Here is a 20,948-nt window from a genome sequence, read left to right as displayed (position 1 = left end):
ATATATAAAATATATGTATTTATTACTAAACACTCTCTACTAACCTCTTTATGAGATTAGAGAACAAGGTACACAATATTAAAGCACTAGAACAACAGTAAATAGCACAATACACAGTGGGCTCCAGGGGAAGACCAAACCATATACTAAGAAAGTGGTATAACAACTACGACTTGACTAGACACGGTGCCTAGAGCACGTAGAATCACTGGAACCACCCAAGGTAGTGACACAGGGGACCCACGGGGGACGCGTGCAATGTGAGAACACAGCCGCGAGCTCCGTACAATCCTATGGGAAAGTCGCAGTTGGAATTTTAAAGATTAAGGACACTTAGGGGAGGACTTCAAGCAAACCCTTTGGAACATAGAAGGTTCTAAGGCCAGCACCCTTGAGAGTACCGAGGTACCGGTGTTACCTATCCCAGGAGAGCCGGGTGCATAGGGGTCAAGTGGTGTCGGAAACGCTCGTTGATTTCAATGGAGTGATATGAAGAAGTGCCACTGCCGAGAAGATGAGAAGTGTCCGGTGTGATCCAAGGATCGGAGCTGAGAAGAACCTGAAAGCAGAGGGGACAGAGTCTGGGTCACTTCACAGTGACCAGGGGCAAGATAGACTAATGCCCACCGATGTTGGGTGTTTTAGATGAGAAGTGGTGAAGCTCGACTCTGCAGCCACGGGGACCAGGAGACGTCTGCGACGACCAAAGTCCGCAGGTGAGCTGTCCCACAAAGGATGTTGAGTGCTGGGGGGTCAGTGTCTGGATTGAACAACAACAAGCCTTGGCAACTGCAAGTCACGTGGTCAGAGAAAAGATGCTTTGGTGAGGACCAGCAAGATCCTGGGGACTCCCCAGGTGATGGAGAGTCAGGGCACGTCTGGAGCAACCAGGAAAGCCCACTGAAAGTTAAAATTCCATTTTCAGGGACCCACAGGTCGACGGACCAGGGATCGCGAAGGCACCTCGAGATGGATCACAAAATAACGGCCCACAGAACACTCGGGAAGTGTAGGCCAGAAATCTTCAGTGGAAATACTGCTCGGGGTCTGGACTACAAGTAGCCCAAAGCACAGCCTCAGGGGTCGCCAAGAAGCATATGCTGCTGCAAATGTACACGGTGCCCAGGGGTTCGAGGTTGCACGGTCCCCACGAGGGATGTGGGTCTCAGAATTGCTGAGAGTACAGATCAACCTCAGAGACCACGGGAATCCACCTCCTGTGTTGCATAAATCTTCGGAGTTCTTCAGGAGCTGCGTAGATGCAAACCGGTCAGATGCGTTTCAGGTGCCTGCCTTGCAGGGGAGTAACTCATTTACTCCAAGGGAGATTCTTCAGTCATCCAGCGTAGTGTAGATAGTCGAAGTACTTGGTATCTGCAGCAGAGTTTTGTCCAGGTAAATTTAAAATCCTGTAGCCAGGGGTTCCTGCTTTATAACCAAGGAAGGGGTGGGACAGACTCTGGGGACCCACTTATGGGAGGGTCAGGACAGAGGGGTGGCTACACCCATATCCTTTGTCCAGTTTTGCGCCAAAGCAGGAGCAATGGCTCCTGCAACTGGTTTGAGCTGGACTATGCACAGGGACACCAAATGCGCCACTTGTGCAGACATCAAAGCACTCTCAGAGTGCACCCACCCAGCCCTAATATACTAAAGCCTGTCTGGGAGGTGGTCACACCTCCCTGAGACAGGAAACTTATTGTCCAGCATCCCCTGCTGGAGTTTCGTCCAGCAGCAGGAGGGCAGACTTGTGTCTGTGGCTGGCAGCATCCATTTTGTGATGCCAGGGTTCTGTGAAGCTGGTACTGGGTGTCATATTTCTCCCTCTAGTAGGGTGGAATCATACCTCCCACACCAGTTACTGGTGTGGAGGTATGATTCCAAGGTGTTTGACACCAAACACAACATGTTTCCATGCAGCCGTTTTAAAGTTAGCATTTCCCGTGAGGTTATAATGCACTTAAGTATATATAGTTGGCTGCATCACAAACAACCCTGGAATATAGGTTCCGAAGGCTGCAGAGGGGCTCTGCTCATGCATGGGCACCCTCTCACATAAAACCCAGCACTCTGCCTTCAGGATTGATAAGGCCTGCCATAGGGGTGACTGATAGGTTCATATGTGCAGTGATAAGCATAGATATAGTGAACCTATATCTAAGGAAAGGGTGCATGCACCACTTTACACAGGCTGCTGTAGCAGACCTGTTGTGTCATTTTGAATGTTCTCCCAGGGGTGGCATAATACATGCTGCAGCCCCTGAGAGGCCTCTGGGGTACCTATGCCCTGGGTACATAGTATACCATATACTAGGGACTGATAAGGGTACCCCAGTATCCAATCCGGAGTGTACCTAAAGTACATGAACAACCAATTTAGGGAGAAAGCAGACAGGCTGGGGTCCTGATTAGCAGGATCCCAGTCAAACTAAGTTGAAAACCAGACAAACACCAGGAAAAAAGTGGGGGTACCATGCAGTCAGATTCCACCTTCCTACAATTGATAATTAATAAATGACTGCCTGGATGGATGTAGACGGGTTATCCTAATCTTACAGGCATAGGTCTCAGACAAAAGTGTTTGGTAATTCACTCAATTTTACTACATCAATCTGCCACTGCACGGATTAAATCAAGCCTGTGCATCATTATGCCAGGAATGCCAATAATACATCAAGAATATGCCAGCATCATGAAGATGTAGGCAGCAAAGTCCTAAAAATGGCACAAATTATTACCATTTTGCATATTCATATTTGTACCATCACTCAATTATCACAACTGCATGCCGTGATTTGCCTGATTCATTTGTCCAATTACTCAGTAATGCTTACTGCATTTTCATGTTTGCAAAATCACTCAGTCTTGAATGCACGTTCAGATGTGTGCTAAGAAATCTGGATTGTCAGGCCAGATTTGCAGCAATACTTACTATACTTGGCTGAATGTCAACATTCAAACTTTACTCATTAATCCACAGTAAATACCAATATTTGTACTATCTTTCAGACTGATTAGTGCATGCTGATAGTTCCAAAGATGTTCATCATTACTCACTAATACTTATGGATGTTCAGATGTGCCCAAATACTCAAAAAACATTCACGCTTGCTCATGTTTGCACCATCACTCAGTAATTCTTATTGTAGGGTCAAAATATGATCATAATTTACTAATCCTTACTACATATTGGGATGTAGTAGAAATCTACTTATCCTGAAAAATAATTCATTTGTACCTTTTGTTGCCACGTAGTGAGGTGGCAAATGATAGCACAGTTCTCGTGTTATCAGAGTTCTAATAACAGCCTCTCAGATGATGTGGGGTATCCTATTATATCAAGGTTTGGATTTTAGTTATACTCTGATTTTGAAACCGATCTGCAAATTTACATACGGGATTGGGAGTAGGCAGGAAGTGGTAGTTCTAAGGTTTTAATGCTATGTGAATCTGTACACCCACAAATAACCTGTTTAGTGCATTAAGGCAGGGTTGCGGAATCCCTACGACCCTATGCCCAGGCCATAAAGTTTAGGGTCAAGGACAACAATATTTTGTTTATTTTGCTCACTGGACAAGAAATTTCAACCACTTGCAGCTCAAATGTTTGAATGGCACTTTACAGTACCAATGTATGGATTTGTGGAAGAGGACTGTCTGCCACTAATGCGAGGATTGCATTCATATATACAAGTTCCTGAAACTTCTATCTATATTTCAATAGTGCAAAGAATTTACTATCAGGGCGAGAGCTACAAGGAAATGCAGCGAAGTCTGCTTCCATTAATAACAGTACGTGTACACATTTGTAAATGTAACAATGTGTGGCTATTGATAATGCTCTCAGAATGCTGCCCAATTAAATGCAAATACATTCATGTGTGAAAGAAAGCCTGGTGATTAATTGCCTTCAAAATAAAATACAACCAAAAATTGCAACTTGGAAAAACGTTTTGCTATTGTGCAACTTTAAATACCATTTTGCTGAGGAATTATTTAGCAAAAAGTGTTTGAAGCTTTTATTTTATTAAACAAAAGATTATTAATAGAGAATCAGTGCAGAACTAATATTTGCAACGTGCAAATAAATTACGGGTGTGAGTCCTAGAAATGGTACAAAAGTGCACCTGCAGGTCTATGACCTTGAACTGGTGCAGAGTTATGACTTTCAGGAATTACCAAGAGTTTACAGAAGTAGGTCTCAAAACTGTACTCCTAGCAAAGCTCTTTGGATTCTATTTTCGCATGAGCAAACCATACACCTCTATATCTACTCATGCGAAAATCTGCTGAGACATTTCATTGCACAGGGAGCAGAACTGACTGATAAAAGCAGGTAGAGAGCATGAGCAAGAAAAGCAGGAGAGCATTTTTATTGGGTGGGATGGTCTCAGAGGAAACATGATTTTGCTTGCTGAAAGATAAACTGCATTTTGCTGAAAAACAGTACAGGAAAATGGAGGAGGGTAGCAAGAGACTATGTGTTTTATTTATTGAAAGCACAGCAGGCTGCTTTGGGAGAGTGACAGAAAAATACTTAATTTTACATTAAATGCGGCTATTGTGAGCAGAAGGGTGGAATTACTAAGTATGTATGTGAGCATTTATGTTATTTCTAAAGCGCAGCCCTAGCCAAAAGTCAGTGGAGGGGATGCTTTTGCATGCTTGGGATGGCAGCTCACACAGGCCTCTGACAGAGGCAATTATGGCTTTCTTTCCAATAGCTCCATGAAACTTGGACAATCGCCCCAACATCTCTCTCGCCTGTGACTGAATCAAGAGGGGTGTAAAATACACAATTAGGAACGTGGAAAGGAGAAATCAAAGCACTCAATTATTTTTTGTAGCTTCGGTTCAAGCTGCACACTAAGCTACAAACATGGCCATGATCAGTGGTTTGCCAAAGCTGAAGCAAACATGCAACTATCGGATGTATGGCTGGCTTGTCTTAATTTCCCAATTTAGGCCAAATGGAATATCACTGTATTTACAGTGCCAGGCCTACCCCAAACTAAATTTGAATTATTTGTTCTGCGTAACCCACTGCAAAGAGCGTCCTTTCCAAAAGAAGGCAGATCTCAGACGGGGCAGACCGCTCCAATGTTAATTGAGACTGCCTTGGTCTCAAACCCTTTTAACCTCTTTTTATGTGTTGAACTCTACGTTATTTTCCATATCCAGATGTTTCTTAACCCACACCACATATCCTGACTGCTTGCACTAGGGGGTGAAGGGAATTTGAGGTGGGTAAGTTGAAAATTAAAAGTTATGGCCCAAAATTGTGGAATGTAGCCTGAAATGTAGACATACCTGTATTGCGCCAATATTCTCCAAAAGTTGATCTGCATTGGAAGCACCTAACAAAACAGAGCTGACACCTTCATTTCTCAGACACCAGGCTGAAATTAGAAAATACAAATAGGGATATGTGAAGATCACATGGCATCACACGGACTCGGGTCCACAGAATAGCAATTTCTTTATCACTGCAGTAATAAGAGGTCGTGCAAGAACCACTGAACACCACATTAGCTGGTTTATAACTATCACCCATTCTAGAAAGCCCTAGGAATCAGCCTTCTGTGTTCCACTGTAGAGCATAGAGGCAGAGAGCAGGTGGGAAATCTCCCAAACATGCGCAAAGTGATAAGAATACATAGCATATTAACAACAAACAAAACAACCTACTCCTCCAGATATAACAAGATAGGACAGCATTATGAAATTTCTACAAAGTAGGTTTATGTGAAATCTTTTCCCGTGTCATGTGATCGAAATGCCCAAATTTCCTTTCTTCTTAACACAGTAATACACACATAAAACATAAACCAAAAAAAGGATCATTCATATCTCTATGAAAATTTAAATGTTGGTCTTGGTCATGAATAAGCTTTAAAAAAATAAAAATTTACACAAGTGAGCACAAAAAGGACCCACAAGGGTTACATCCTCTGGATTACATCTCCACAACTGCAGGGCTGGACAGTTGCAAAAGAGGGTAAATACGTTAGGAAATTGCCTGCAGGAAATATGTTAATCCTGTAGGGAGAAAACGGCGATGAGTCAATTGCAATTCACAACAAGAGAGGTTATCCAGGCACTGCAGATCATAAGCATACGATCTGCATACATTTGCTCTTTTTTGGGATACACAAAAAATAGGCGTTTTTAGGTTCTGCCTAAGACAACGCCTGCACTGTCAGCAAAATCTTTTGTAAAAATAAAAAAAAATCGAAAAAGCTTAGAAAGGGCATAGAGGCCACCCATTACTTACCCTTGGTTAACTTTGACATCACTTGTTTCCTTGTTTATTATTGGTCAGTGCCTCCTGGTCTCTTCTGGGGTGTCAGTGTTTGTCCCTGCCATGGAGCTTGGACCAAGTGCAGTTTCCAGACTGCTGCCAACATCCTTCGACTGGCTGCTCGCTTGCTCCAACTGGTCCTTTTTCTTTTTTTACATTTTGGCATGCACTATATAAATGCCTGTGTCTGCAATCCCTCCATCCGCCCACTATCCAAGCGGTTACCCCACTTCCTCCCCCTCAGTTCATTGTGTTGCTGCTCTGCCCATCCTCCCTGCACCTCCCATGTTGCTTCCACTGCGCTCCTCCTGGAGCCTTTGTTGCTGCTCCCGCCTCCCCACTCCTGTTGCTTGCCCCGCTCTTACTTGTAGACATATTGAAAAGCAGCACAGGCTTCTGTGCAACATGGCTTAAAGAAAAAAAAAGGGCTGTGATTCAGTCAACGCAGGCCGTGTCATAGCGTTTTTTCTTTACTTTAAGCCATGTTGTACAACAGCCCACGCTGCTGTGCAGCAACCAAGAGATCTTGTATAAGCAAAACCTTTAGGCTTTACAAATGCTCGTTTTCTGTAGTTCTAGGAAAATAGATTTCCGGAGTAAATTTCATTTGCCCAAAATATTACACCTGCAGATTGCAAGCAGTTTGGAAATCATCAAAGTTAATGGTTAAAATTAAAGTGCAGTTGCGCATTCAATATTCTTTCTATTTTTCTCCACAGAAAACATTTCTCCCACTGAGGAGACAACACTTAAAAACTTAAACAAGCATTGGCATAGCCAACAGGTCACCCTTTGGGACCGTATAAGTGTTTAACCAGAGCTATTGGCTTTGCCATTGTTTTAAAGCTATGTTGTAGAGCATTGTGGCTGCTGTGCAGCATGTTGAAAAGTTATAATAAAAAAGTGTTATAAGCATTTTTATTACCTTATATATAACCTAGAAGATATTATGTACAACTGAGCAACTGTATTAAAAAAAGAATGAACATAAAACATGTCTTCTAGTTTTTTTCTCTGCGCAATGCTGGCAAATTTACCTGTTCTAATGCTCGTTTGTTATAGCTTTTTTGTTTGTTTGGGGGGCAGGGCACATACACAACAGGAGAGTATAGGTTGGAAAATAGTAGCCGAATTACAACACGAGCAGTGGATGGACACTAGGGGGAAAATCAACATATGACAGATTCCGAAGGCATACTGAGGTGGTGGTGTGCTGGTGCGGAGGTGGTGCTGAGTCATGCTGCTGTGCTCAGGGTCGGCTTTAGCGCTGGTGGCACCCTGTGCGTCAATGTTTGTTGGCCCCCCCCAATGACTACCTCTGCCACGGATTTCCTCACTGGCACCCTTTAACAGTACCCCTCAAGTCTCCAGAACCACTGTCTCCCAGATTCACTTAGTTTTATAGTACCACTCATACCAGTGTAAGGTGTCAGAGCACTTTACACCACACACACATTGCACAGAGACAATCATATGTGTGTAAATCAGTGTATAGGAAATGTTACACAAGGTGTAGTGTAGGAGTGACATGTCATCGATACTGGTAGGCAATATAGTTAAAGTTCTTATTCAGGAAAGGCACAAACTCAGAATTTAAAATGTAACATTATTCTTAGGGGTTCTCCTTCATAATAAGAATTGTTTTCTACCCAAATGAACCCTTTTCACAAGATTAGGATGATGAAAGACTGGGCAAAAAAAATATTGCTCTAACTTATACCTTCCAGTTTGCATGCAGCTCTAGGATGACAGTTAATAGCTCAATGTTCTATATTACGATTTTGCCTTATAAACGACAAGTAACAAAAGGAGCTCTCTTACAGAAGCAGTAACCCATTGAGCTATTTACATTATATGCACTTCGTTATGTGCATGGTACAATTCCACTAGACAAACCTCCGGTCGCTTTCCCGGAAGACCATTAATCACTGGACTTCTCTTGACATTTTAATTGATGTCTGAAAGTTGCTGGAAGCCAGGAAGGAGGCAGCAGGAGCTTTTAAAATAATACAAATTTTCAAAAATGACGCCCCCACCCCAAGTCAACGCCCGGTGCGGTCGCACCGATCGCACCACCCTAGAGCCGGCCCTGGCGATGCTGAGGTGGTGGCACTGCACTGATGCTCAGGTGGCGTTGAGCTGGTGCTCAGGTGAGTTGATGCTGTGCAGAGGTGATGCGGAGGTGATGCGGAGGTGGTTCTGCACTGATGCGGAGGTGGTTCTGAGATGGGGCTGCACTTGTGCTGAGGTCGGGCTGTGGTGGAGCACTGATGCAGAGGTGATGCTGTGCTGATGCAGAGGTGGTGCTGTGCTGATGCAGAGGTGTTGCTGAGGTGATGCTGAGTCATGCTGAGGTGGTGTTGCTGTGCTGGTGCTCAAGTGGTGCTGAGCTGGTACTCCTTTGGTACTGAGTGATGCTGAGTTGATGCTGTGCTGAGGTGAAGCTGCGCTGATGCTGAGGTGGTGTTGCACTGATGCTGAATTACTGCTGAGGTGTGGTTGCGCTAGTGCTGAGGCGGGGCTGCGCTGGTTCGGAGGTGGTGCTGTGCTGTGCTGATGCTGAGATGGTGCTGTGCTGATGCTGAGGTGCTGATGCTGTGCTGGCACACTGGTGCTGAGGTGGTGGTGTGCTTGTGCGGAGGTGGTGCTGAGTGATATACTGAGGTGGTGCTGAGTGATGCTGAGGTGGTGCTGAGTGATGTGCTGAGGTGGTGCTGAGTGATGTGCTGAGGTGGTGCTGAGTGATGCTGAGGTAGTGCTTAGTGATGCTGAGGTGGTGATCACATGGTGCTGAGGTGGTGCTGCGTTGGTACTGAGTTGGTGCTGTGCTGATGCTGTGGTGGGCTCTGTTTGTGGTGGTGCACTGCTGCAGAGGTGGTGCTGTGTTGATGCTGAGGTGGTGCCCAGTGATGCTGTGGTGACACTGGGTGATGCTGAGGTTGTGGCTCTGCGCTGGTGCTCAGGTGGTGCTGAGCTGAGGTGATGCGCTGATGCAGAGGTGGTGCTGTACTGATGCTGAAGTGGATTGTTGGTGCTGAGCTGCTGCTGAGGTGGGGCTGCGCTAGTGCTGAGGTGACTGCGCTAGTGGTGGTGCACTGATGCGAAGGTGGCGCTGTGCTGAAATGGTGCTGTGTTGATGCTCAGGTGGTGCTGTGCTTATGCTGAGATGGTGCTGAGTGGTGCTGAGTGATGCCGAGCGATAATGAGGTGGTGGTGCTATGCTGGTGCTCAGATGGTGCTACACTGGTGCTTAGGTGGTGATGAGTGATGCAGAGTTGGTGCTGTGCTGAGGTGATGCTGCGCTGACGCTAAGAGGTGCTGAGCTGAGGTGATGCGCTGTTGCAGAGGTGGTGCTGTGATGAGCCTGATGTGGTGTTGCATTGGTGTTGAGTTGCTGCTGAGGTGGGACTGCTCTAGTGATGGTACACTGATGCGGTGGTGGTGCTGTGCTGATGTTGAGGTGGTACTGTGCTGGGCTGATGAGAAGGCGGTGATGCACTGGTGCTTAGTGATGCCAAGTTGGTGGTGTGCTTATGCAGAGGTGGTGCTCAGGTGGTGCTGAGTGATACTGATGTGGTGCTGAGGTGATACTGCACTAATGCCGAAGTGGTGCTGCATTAGCGCAGAGTTGCTGCTACGCTTGTGCTGAGTCGGCGATGCGGCGAGCACAATGTAACTAACTTTATTTATTTATTTCATATTACTCCACTTACTTACATACTACTATACTTATATCCAATTGTCTGTCGACTTCCACCACCCCCCATCCCGCCCATGTCCCACCACTCTTACCTGTGCGTGCCGCTATTGTGTCTAGGTGAAGCTCCTGGAACTTAACTGATGTTGGGGTTGAATTTCGAAACTATGCTGATGACACTCAAGTAGTATTGAATCTGTTATATAATCATTCAATCAGGGGCGGCTCTAGGCTCATGGTGGCCCTGTGCAGGGAGCGTAGGTAGGGGTCCCCGAAAGAGGGGGTCCGGGCGGGGCGGAGCTCAGGAAGGTGTTTTAATAAAACGTCCAGAAATGGCGTTAGATGACCAGTACCTTCGGCTGCTCCTACCCTTCCGAATTCGTTTCAGAACGATAACATTTAGGAGGAGGAGGAGGAGGAGGGCATTGTGGCACACGACGTGAGGGACTGGCACAGACGGCTGCAAGGCCATGATAGGACCTGTGTCCTCTGGATACGCGGGCAGCGATGTAGTAAATAAGGGTTCGTTTTCACCCAGGCACACCAGGAAAACTGCAAAAGAAACGAATTTCCGCAACCTCAGCACGTGACGCACTACTCATCTTTACCTACTGTTTACCAAAAACCTATCATGCTTCCCTTTTTTCCCTTTTTCACCTAAAATGTTTTTTTTCTTTGTATTTAAAAAATTGTAAGACTCACTGAGACACACCTTCCTACCACAGTTTGGCAATGTGTGACAGCTAGATGGCGCCGCACGCGTCGTAACGTTCCGAGTACAACCACCAGAAAGAATGCAGACTGATGACACACGCCACGCCGCACGCAGGAAGCAGTTTGAGGAGGTTGAGTCTGCGCAGATCACTCTATCCCCACAGAGACAGAAACACTAATAGGCAGCGTTACTGACCCAAAAAGAAAGACAAAATGACAGACAGCACTGACACATCCAGAAAAATACAGGGAGTAAAGGAACCCTGCATTCAGAGACACACATGCCTGTTGCCCGCTTCATCCACCTGGAAGGCAGATGTCTCACCTGCATCCAGTCACCGCTGTCCCGAGTGGACAGACAGACGGACGTGGTCCGGTATGCGGCCCTCATGCCGATAAGAGCTTGTGACAGGGCTCGGCCGGACGCGGAGGCTCTCAGATCTCGTGGACGCCACCAGCTCATCAGTAAAAGGCTTCGTCCCGAGCCGCGGACAGACAATAGAAGACCAGACAGACAGAGCAAGATAGCGGTGTCCGCGAACGCGCCACGCGACCGTTGCGGGGGAGGCGCGAATCAGGAACGAGAAACACAGGTGGGGGAAGGGGAGGGGTGGGGGGGGGTGACGGTCAGGGTGTTTGCAAGTTAGTGGAAGCCAGAGGCCACCAAATCCCTGCCAGGGGCCGCCACGAATATGTATTGTATCCAGTGGTTGAAGTGGGGAAAAAAAAGTAGGGGAACTGTGGGCGGAGAATCAGAGAGTGGGGTCGGAGTTAGAGGTGTGGCCAGGATTGGCAAAACATCCCAATCTATAGTAATTGTTTGGCATTTCACTGCCCATTTACAGCTTATTATGTTATGTAATTCAACCAATGGATACACATGATTATTTAACAATTAATATGAGTTATTGACATTAAAATAAATTCACAAAGTGGGATATGTTTCTAATCACAGAATGTCCCAAATATGCTTAAAGGTGGAAGAACAAGCCATTTGTTTCTGAGCCATGGATTTTCTGTTGCCAGCAATATACACAGAGACAATCAATTTTACGTGTGTAAATCACTGTATGGGAAATGTTACATCAGACGAAGGACTACAAGGTGTAGGAGTCACATGACAACCATATTAGTAGGCAGTATAGTTTAATAGTGATTGATCTGGAGAAACACAAACTCAGAATTTAAAACTTAATACCATGATTGGAGGTTCCCTTTAATAATCATTATTGATTACTATCCAAATGAACACTTTTTGCAACATTAGGATAATCAAAGGCTTAGGGAAAAAAAACATAAAGCTCTAGTTTATACCTTGCAGTTTGTATGCAGCTCTAAGATGAAAGCTAATAGCTCAATGTTCTTTGTTAGGATTTTAACTTATAAACTGCAAGTAGCAAAAGGATCTTACTGTCAAAAGCAGTAACCCAATATGTGCACTTTGTGATGGGCATGGTACATGCTCTTAGCAGCAGGCACATTAACCCTCTGCGCTATCTTTCCATGAGTCAAAGCTTCCACTAGACAAAACTCCGATCTCGCTCTAGTAAGACGTTTATTCACCGGAGTTATCATGACATTTTTATTATTGCCGAAAATTGCTGTAGGCCAGGAAGGAGGCACCAAGTGCTTTTAAAACCATAATATACAATGCCCCCACTCAAAGTCAGCACCCGTTGTGGTCACACCGGTCGCATCACCCTAGTGCCAGCTCTTCTCAGGGGTCCTGTGACCTCACTGTTGCTCTAGGGTCTGCTACTTCTTAGGCCTGCCAGCAAGACTGGAGGTGAACTTCAGTATGGATTGTGGTGGGCAAGCCTTCAAGGTGAACCCACACGCCACTGCTAGGGTCCACCTGCTGGTGTTAAGACACCAGGGTTTTTCCGGATTTGCAGGGTCTTCTAAGGTCTAGCGTGGGAATGGGCTCCCTCAGGAGAGTGGTCTGGGGGACTGCTCATGAAGGCTGAACCTGGTTCCTCAGTTCTAAATTCGGCAGCTCTGCCCCAGTGCTACATCCGCTCCCTCACTGAACACCATACTGCCCCACTGAGAGAAATTCACATTGCCTTCAACTACAATCCAATTTGACCTGCTATAAACAACTGGATGCGACTCAATTCAAATTAAGCACTGGCAAGAGCAATATGCTCCCTAAAGGAAAAAGTAACAACACCCTGGAAAAAGCAAACACTCATTGGGAATGAAAGATTAAATAAAGCTTGTGAAATGTAAGCAGGAACAACATGGTGAACTTAACGCTTTTACACTCACTATTCAGAAATCAGTGAGTGCTTCTGCCTGAAAACTACAGGACCCAGAAAGGACCCATTTCAATGTCCACTGCTTATATGCTTACAAAACGTAAGCAGTATGGTTTAAAAAGACCATATTCGTGAACACAAAGCCGCCGTACACATTTTGTTTTCCAATCCACCCATCAACCAGGTATCGCAGTACCTCCAGGTTTGGCGCACTTCCCCACCGGGGGAAAACAGCGCTTCACTGGCAAACTGAGTAAAGTGACGCATAATGTTATTGGGGTTTGAATAAAACCGATCTGGGCACTTTAAGAACATTCCGTTTTGCTTTATTTATTGATTTTTCATATTTTGAACCTTTTATTTCCGTGGCTGCACTTTGGAATAGAAAAATGTCAAAACGGCATTTCCAGCAAAAGTGTTTTTCTTTTTTGCATCCATTTCACAGGGGAACAAATGAACGACAGGAAGAAAGAGTCGGATTCCGATTCCTCGTGGCGGCCCCTGGGGTTTGGCGGCCCTGTGCAGGTGCACAGCTTGCACATGCCTAAGGCCGCCCCTGATTCAATACATGGGGAAATGAGGGTGAGGTATTTTCTACCGGTATGACTGGATGCCAACTAGCTCTGCTTGAACAAGATCAAGTGACAGTTGGATTCCTGACTGTGGTTCTGTCTTTCTCTCTGAACATTTCCACTTACCTGTAATAAACAAATGTGAAGATCAGGATATATTATATGATACGGCTGTGGGGCCTTATCCTGGAATACACTTGCAAAACCTTTATTGGGTCCAGTTTGAACAGCCTTAAGCTCAACCCTGGGTAGCTATAGCTTGTGAGCTGGAAGACTTGAACAAAATAACTTAGTGTAAAGCATTTAACAGTACCAAACAACGAAATAAGAGTGTCACACAACAAGAAAGAAACACAATACCAATTTATAAAAATAGATTATATTTTTATGAATTTGATCATCAAAATCCACCAGAGGATTACGCAGATATGGATTAAATAACGTTTAAATTAACCGCAAACAAGCACTAGTCAACACAAAGTTTGAAATAGTTAGTTTGGCAACTCCAGCTTGGGTGACTAAATCCGACAGGGCGGAGGTCTAGGAGTCCAGTGGGGTTACTTTGGGCAGTTACCTGGCCACCTGAGCCTTTTCCAGTTCAGTACCAGCCTTTATAAGTCAACCGCCATGGATGACAATGGGGTGATCCTGATGCTGTGGATGCAGGAAGAAAAGATGCTAAAAGATGGCCCTTTAGTAGAGCTCTTTCAGAAGGCAGGTCATGATGCGGATAGTTTAAAATGGTGGGTACTGAAAAAGATATCACAAAACCCCCGAGGACTAATCGCTATGTCTGTTTCCATTCTCTATTAATTTGGGCTCTATTGCATTTTTCACCTTGTAAATGTAAACTATCTGTATTACATGCGCAGTTTGGACCAATGTGTCCTCACAGGTCGTCTTAGAATATTCCTATACTGCACCGTCAGTCAGTATGTAGCAAGTTCTACATTTATTTTTAGACGCTTTTGAGCACTGACACTTGCACGTCAGGCTTTTGCTTGTTAGCTCAGGCTCGACAGATCAGCCTGTAGCTCCCGTTAACGTGCACGCTTACATAGTGGCCGTCTCTATAACTATCTCTCTGTCTGACCGTGGAAGTCTCAGGTCTGTCGGCGCACTGTGGCATTCACTGCCAGACTTCGATTAGAGGTAAGCCATGAGTCAAGCCTACTGTCTTTACTGCTATTTGAATGGGTTCACCTTTTCTAACAACCGTCTGATCCATTTCCCCTTTCTTCAGATCACATACGGATCATAGACAAATAATTGGGATTTTCCGGTCTTGGAAGTCATTACCCGATTCCAGGGTGGATTCGTTACTTTGAACACTAAAGGTTGAGTTCAAGGTGAACTCTGGCAGCTTTTGCCATAAATAAATAATAACACTGTTAGTTATGACCCTTTGTTTTTTTTAAAACAAACTCAGATACATTCCGCTAAACTCAGCGATGAATCAGGCATCCCCTGATTAGACACTGGCAGACTTCATCCAGGATTGGAGGAGTGCTTCTGTTTCATTTTTAATTGGTGAGTTAACCTGATTAATAATTAACATGATTAATTCCTCTGACACCTTGTATTCACTCAAGGCTACCCTTTTCTGTTTAGGCTGTCTATTTGGTTCTAAACCAGTCCTGATGAAGACCCATCATGACGTATATTTACTTACTCATACATTCTGGGTTGAAACGTCAACGCTTTTTATCAGTCCATGTCCATAGCCACATCACCCTCAAACTAAGAAGAAGAGAGCTCAGAGGGCTGCTGTAGGACTGTTGTATATATATAGGAAGGACCCACACTTCTAAGTATTGTCTATTCAGTGTTTATTTGGTTGTTGAAATCTGTATTTGTTTGCTTATCTGTATGTACAGAACGCTTGCACTTTATGTCACAAGGCTTACAAAAGTCATGTTCTATATGCTGTGTGTTTCCATTGATGTATCTGACAGCCATACACTTGATTGATTTTCATTAATGATTTAAATATATAAATGAATAGAATATTATTTGCAGTGTGTCTTACTTCAGATTAATTCCTACACTGCTTAATTCGCACTAATGGCTATATTGAAGTAAACATGGTTATGTTCTTGATGATATAAATAGGTTTGTTCGCTAAGCAATTGCTTTACCGGGTGAGGTGGGGCTACTTTGACCACTGCACTGGGGGTCCCAGGACATCTTCTTTGCAACAGTAGATAGCCAGCTGTGGCTGGGTTACCGTTCTCAAGACACAGTGAATATCCTATGTGGGGACAAGTGTCCGTCTTGGGTGACCAATCTGGATTCCAACAGCACTACCGGGTATAGCACACTCAGGTTTCTAATTTTGCCTGTTGTGGATTAGGCTCTTGGGCTAGCCAGTGGCGAATCCTCAGAAGTGGCTACTGCTTTGCTAGTTTAGGCTTCTTTAGCTTTACTGTCCCTGGTGCTGTTCCAGGAGGCCAGCCGACTGACCCTTGGAGCAACCTTTCCCCAAGCCAAGAGCCACCGGCACAGTCCAAACTTCACTAGCCCAAAGTACAGCAGGTGCAGTCCAGAAGATAATGCAGTCTCTCTTTGTGCAGTTCCAAGGGCAGTCCTTCTTCGGTCCTCTCACCAATTTCAACATGCACTAAACCTCAGGGTGACAGGGGTGCCCATTATATTCCAGAAAAGTCCCCCGAGGGGACAACGCGATCACCAGCCAATGGGCTAGTAGGCCCCCTTCCCTTTGGTGACTAAGTTCCAGCGATATGTGGAATTTGTCAATCTGTGCTCATCGGAAGAGTCTTCAGTGATGCATCTACACGAGGCAGGCATCTTGGATTGCGAAGGTTTCCCATTGAACTTAATGCATTTAAACCAACATAAAAGGAATTATTTTGTTCTTTGAATCGGTTTACTGCAACAACAGCCGAGAGGCATTCTACACAACAAGCACCCATTACCTCACGAAAAGAGACAGCTGAAGTGTCATTCAGGGTATGTAACAACACAATTTATTAACCTGGAATTTGAATAACATTGAACTTTTTGACAATTTCACTTAAGCTTAAAATGTTCACAAACATTAGAACCAGTTGTGCTTTCATATGGCCTCAACACAACAATTAGTACAGACAGCTCCTTTCCTTACTCAAACAGGAAAGCCGCCTACGATCTAAGAATTGGTTCAGATCATTTGAAAATTATTTGGGGGCAATTGTTGCTGAAAAGTTCAAACCAAAAAGGAAAGAAGGGCTTCATTTTAGTAATTTAGGACAGGAGGGTCAACAAGTCTTTGACAATTTGTATGATGTAGATCCACCCACAGCTACTTCTCAAACTGGAATGACTATACAGAGTCCATAACTGGAGTCTCTAATAAATTTACTGAGCAGCCTAATGTGCCACTCAAGATGTTTGATTTTTTTCAAGAGAAAACAAAACTCGGAAGAAATTGAGAAAAATATTTTGGCATTAAGATGCTTGGCCTCTATGTGAAATTTTGGAATAACTCTAGACATATACATTAGAGACCAGTTCGTTTACAGCTGTCATTCCAAGAAGATACAGGGACGTTTGTTAAGCTGCAGGGACCTGACCTTGTCTGAAGTAACAGACACCGCCAAACGTATTGAGCGTTCAATAGCTTTGAGAAAACACATGGAAAATGACAATATTCTTTCTTCTATTAATTCGGTACCAGATAAGAATTTGGTAAATGTGCGGTCTCTATGTAACGCCCTGAACGTCTCAGGATCGTTTAACAGACACGATAATGAGAACGCAACCACTTGTGAAGGTTTAGTTATTTTAATGAAGGCAAAAACAATACAAGGAATAAACAAAGGTTATAGTCACTGGAATCCTCCAGGCTAAGTACGTTACCAGCCCACAGCACGGATGGTCCTAACCGTCCTCTGCATATACGCCGATCCCGGCGTATGCCAACAGAGGGCAGAAATGAAATGGCCGACAATGCCAATCGGTAGGCTGTGAGGGGCACGAAGAGTGTTTGGGAGAATCGAGGAGTCAGGGAAACACCCAGCCGGGGTCTCTACCTGAAGGGAGCAGCCGCTCAACCTCTTCCTCAGACTGCACCGGGACGCGGAGTCACCTCCTGGTGATGCGTCACCGATACCCCAATCACAAGCAAAGAAGACTGAACCGAGAGCAGCCGCTCGATCGATCCTGTGGACTTCCGAGTCTGTAACGCGGCAAACACCTCCTGGTGTGCGTTACAGCTGGCAGTCCCTGTATCTCTGGTCGGGCTGGGAGTTACGACTCCAACCAGCAAAAGCGCCAATGCGCTTTGACTCAGCCGAGTCAAAAAGCGAAGCTCAATGGTTATCCGGTAGAGCTTCCGGGTCCTTCACAGGTGACGATGGGGCAAGACACGGCCCAGGGAGTAACGACTCGACCTACCTCCGTTCTTGCCTTACTGGAGCACCACTCCGGAACACTGCTCTTCACTAAGCAGGTACGTCGGTGTAAACACAATATCCGACAGCGTTGTACCTCCCGGTTCCTCCCTTTATAGGGCGTGTTTTCCTTGAGTTGTGTAACAGCTCTCCTGTTTACATAAGGGCGTGTTTTCCTTGAGTTATGTAACAGCTCTCCTGTTTACATAAGGGCGTGTTTTCCTTGAGTTATGTAACAGTTCTCCTGTTTACATAACCTCTCAACCGCTAAGCATCCTGGGAGATGTAGTCTGTTTTCGCTGGTTACCGTTTCCTCCCCTCGCAGGACAGGAATTCTTGACAGTACATCCTCCCTCTCAGCGGCTCCCCACGGGTCCAGCGCTGGCAGGAAAACGCCGATGAAACAAGGAGACCAAGCGCGGAGCATGAACCCCATCAGCCGGTTCCCATGACTGCTCCTCCGGGCCATAGCCTTTCCACGCAACCAGGTACCACAGCTTCTCCCTGTGCCATTTGGACGCCCGTATGCCCAACACTTCATACTCCACCTCCGACTCCACGCATACCGGCCTAGGTGTCCCAGACGGCTTGGAGGGTGCTGGTTTGAGCAATGATACATGAAAGACAGGGTGTATCCGCAATGACTGGGGCAAGCACACCTTCACGTTCACGGGACCCATACACTTGGTAATTCGATAGGGGCCCATGTACTTGGGATGGAACACACTGTTCTTTCGAAACCTCATGTTTCTTGTGGATATCCAGACGTAGTCTCCAGTGCGGTACAGTGGCCCGGGCCTTCTCTTCCTGTCTGCCGCAGCCTTGTATCTTCTCTTGGCCTCTATTAGGACAGCCCTTGAGCGCATCAACGTGTCTTTTATGTGTGCCACCCTGTCCGCTGTGGCGGGAATCCTGTCCTCTCTGAACGGATGTAGAAATGGCAAGAACCTGGGATGTTGGCCATAGTTGCTATAGAACGGAGATGACTGTGTGGAGCTGTGAGTGGCATTGTTATAGGCTATCTCTGCAACCCATAGCAAGTCGACCCATTCTTCCCTGCCCTGGTCCACAAAACATCGCAGATACTGTTTGAGCGTTTGGTTCAGGCGCTCGGTTTGGCCGTCCGTTTGAGGGTGGTAGCTGGTGGACAGGGCGGTCTTAACATGCAGCGCAGTGCACCAAGTCTTCCAGAATTGCGCAGTAAACTGCGACCCCCGGTCCGACACGATCACCCCAGGTAATCCATGCAGTCGTACCACATTCTTTAGGAGTAGTGACGCCAATTCCCCGGCCGTAGGGACTCTCTTGCAGGGGATGAAGTGCCCCATTTTCGTCAAGTAATCCACCACCACCAGTATTGCCGTCATCCCCTGGTCTACCGGTAGGCCCACCACGAAGTCCAGTGATATGCTATCCCATGGTCTATCCGGGGTCGGAAGTGGATGTAAGAGCCCTTGGGTTCGGCCATGGTCGGCCTTCATGGTAGCACACGTAGGACACTCCTGTCCCCACCTCCTGACATCCACTCTCATGGTTGGCCACCAGAAATGCCGTCCCATGCTAGCCACCGTTTTTTCAAAGCCCAAATGACCTGCGCATGGAGAGTCATGGCACCAGATGAATGCTTGTTTCCTTAGCCTAGGCGTGGGTATCAATAGGCACCTGCCCTTCAGGGGTATCCCGTCCTTCAACTGCCATTCTCTGTGACTGAGGAGCCACCTCCGCCATGCGAATGACCTGATCCCTCTCTTTATTCCCCTCAGGAAAGTATCCGGTTGGATAACCCCCAATACCATCCTCGGGGAAATGATGGAATGCTCGGTCGCAGGCAATGGTTCCTTAACTGCAGATTGACGGGACAGGGCGTCCGCCTTCCGGTTTTCCGTCCCCGGCCGATATGTGATGCGGAAGTTGAACCCCGCAAAGAAGATCATCCACCGCAGCTGTCTGGGAGAAAGGTGTCTTGTGGCCGTCATGAACTGTAGGTTCCGATGGTCCGTGTACACCGATACCACATGTCTTGCCCCCATCAACCAATGCCTCCATTCGGTGAAGGCGTCCTTGATTGCGAGAAGCTCCTTCTCCGCAATATGGTAGTTGCGTTCGGCGTCGTTGAGTTTGCGGGACATGTACGCAACGGGATGAAGCACCCCTGTGTCGTGGTTGCGTTGGGACAAGATAGCCCCCAGCGCCACATCCGATGCGTCCGCTTCCACCACGTAGGGGAGATCCGGATCGGGGTGAGCCAACACCGGCGCCTTACCAAAGGCGCTTTTCAGGGCCTCAAAGGCTTTGTTCGCTTCAGGGGACCAGACAAACTCCTTGGACTTCCTCAGTAGCTGTGTGATTGGGGCCACCAATCCTGAAAATCCATCTATAAACCGCCTGTAAAAAGTTGGCGAAGCCAATGAAACTTTGGACGTCCTTCACGCTTTGGGGCACCGGCCATTCTTTCACCGCCTTGATCTTTCGTTCTGCCATCTCCTGTCCCTCTGGACTCAGCATCACTCCGAGGAATTCCACGGATGTGACGTGGAAGTCACACTTGCTGAGTTTACAAAACAGCATGTTTTCCCTCAGCTTTTGGAGCACAGCTTTGACGTGGTGTACGTGCTCCTCCTCACTGGACGAATAGATGAGGATGTCGTCGATATATACGACCACGTAGATATCCAACTCCTCTCTGAATACCTCATTCAAAAAGTACTGAAAGGCTGCCGGGGCGTTGCACAGACCGAACGGCATGACGAGGTACTCAAAAAGGCCGAACCTGGTCTTAAAGGCGGTCTTCCACTCGTCTCCGTCCCTCATGCGCACCAGATGGTATGCCCCTTTCAAATCCAACTTGGTGTAGATACGAGCTTTCTTGACCTGTTCCAGAAGTACACTGATGAGAGGCAAGGGGTACCGATTCTTTACGGTTATCGCATTCAATGCCCTAAAGTCCACACAGGCTCTCAGCTCCCCATTAGCCTTCGGCATGAAGAAGAGTGGCGAGGCGGCCGGAGACTT

General features: G+C 46.3%; 1 protein-coding gene across 8 annotated transcripts in view; it reads right to left on the bottom strand.

Moving 5' to 3' along the window:
* KCNAB2 (potassium voltage-gated channel subfamily A regulatory beta subunit 2) overlaps window positions 1-20,948 on the bottom strand; it is a 1,115,399-nt gene that overhangs the window by 9,730 nt on the left and 1,084,721 nt on the right. For all 8 annotated transcript variants that reach the window (XM_085608872.1, XM_085608876.1, XM_085608871.1 and 5 more), the window contains one exon: window positions 5,311-5,399. In XM_085608872.1, coding sequence (XP_085464998.1) covers window positions 5,311-5,399 — 89 coding nt within the window. The remainder of the gene's footprint in view (window positions 1-5,310; window positions 5,400-20,948) is intronic.

Source organism: Triturus cristatus, chromosome 1_2 (assembly GCF_964204655.1).
Source record: "Triturus cristatus chromosome 1_2, aTriCri1.1, whole genome shotgun sequence".
NCBI classification, from domain to species: domain Eukaryota; kingdom Metazoa; phylum Chordata; class Amphibia; order Caudata; family Salamandridae; genus Triturus; species Triturus cristatus.
Note: the sequence above shows the minus strand (reverse complement) of the source record. Positions and strands in the feature narration are given on the sequence as shown.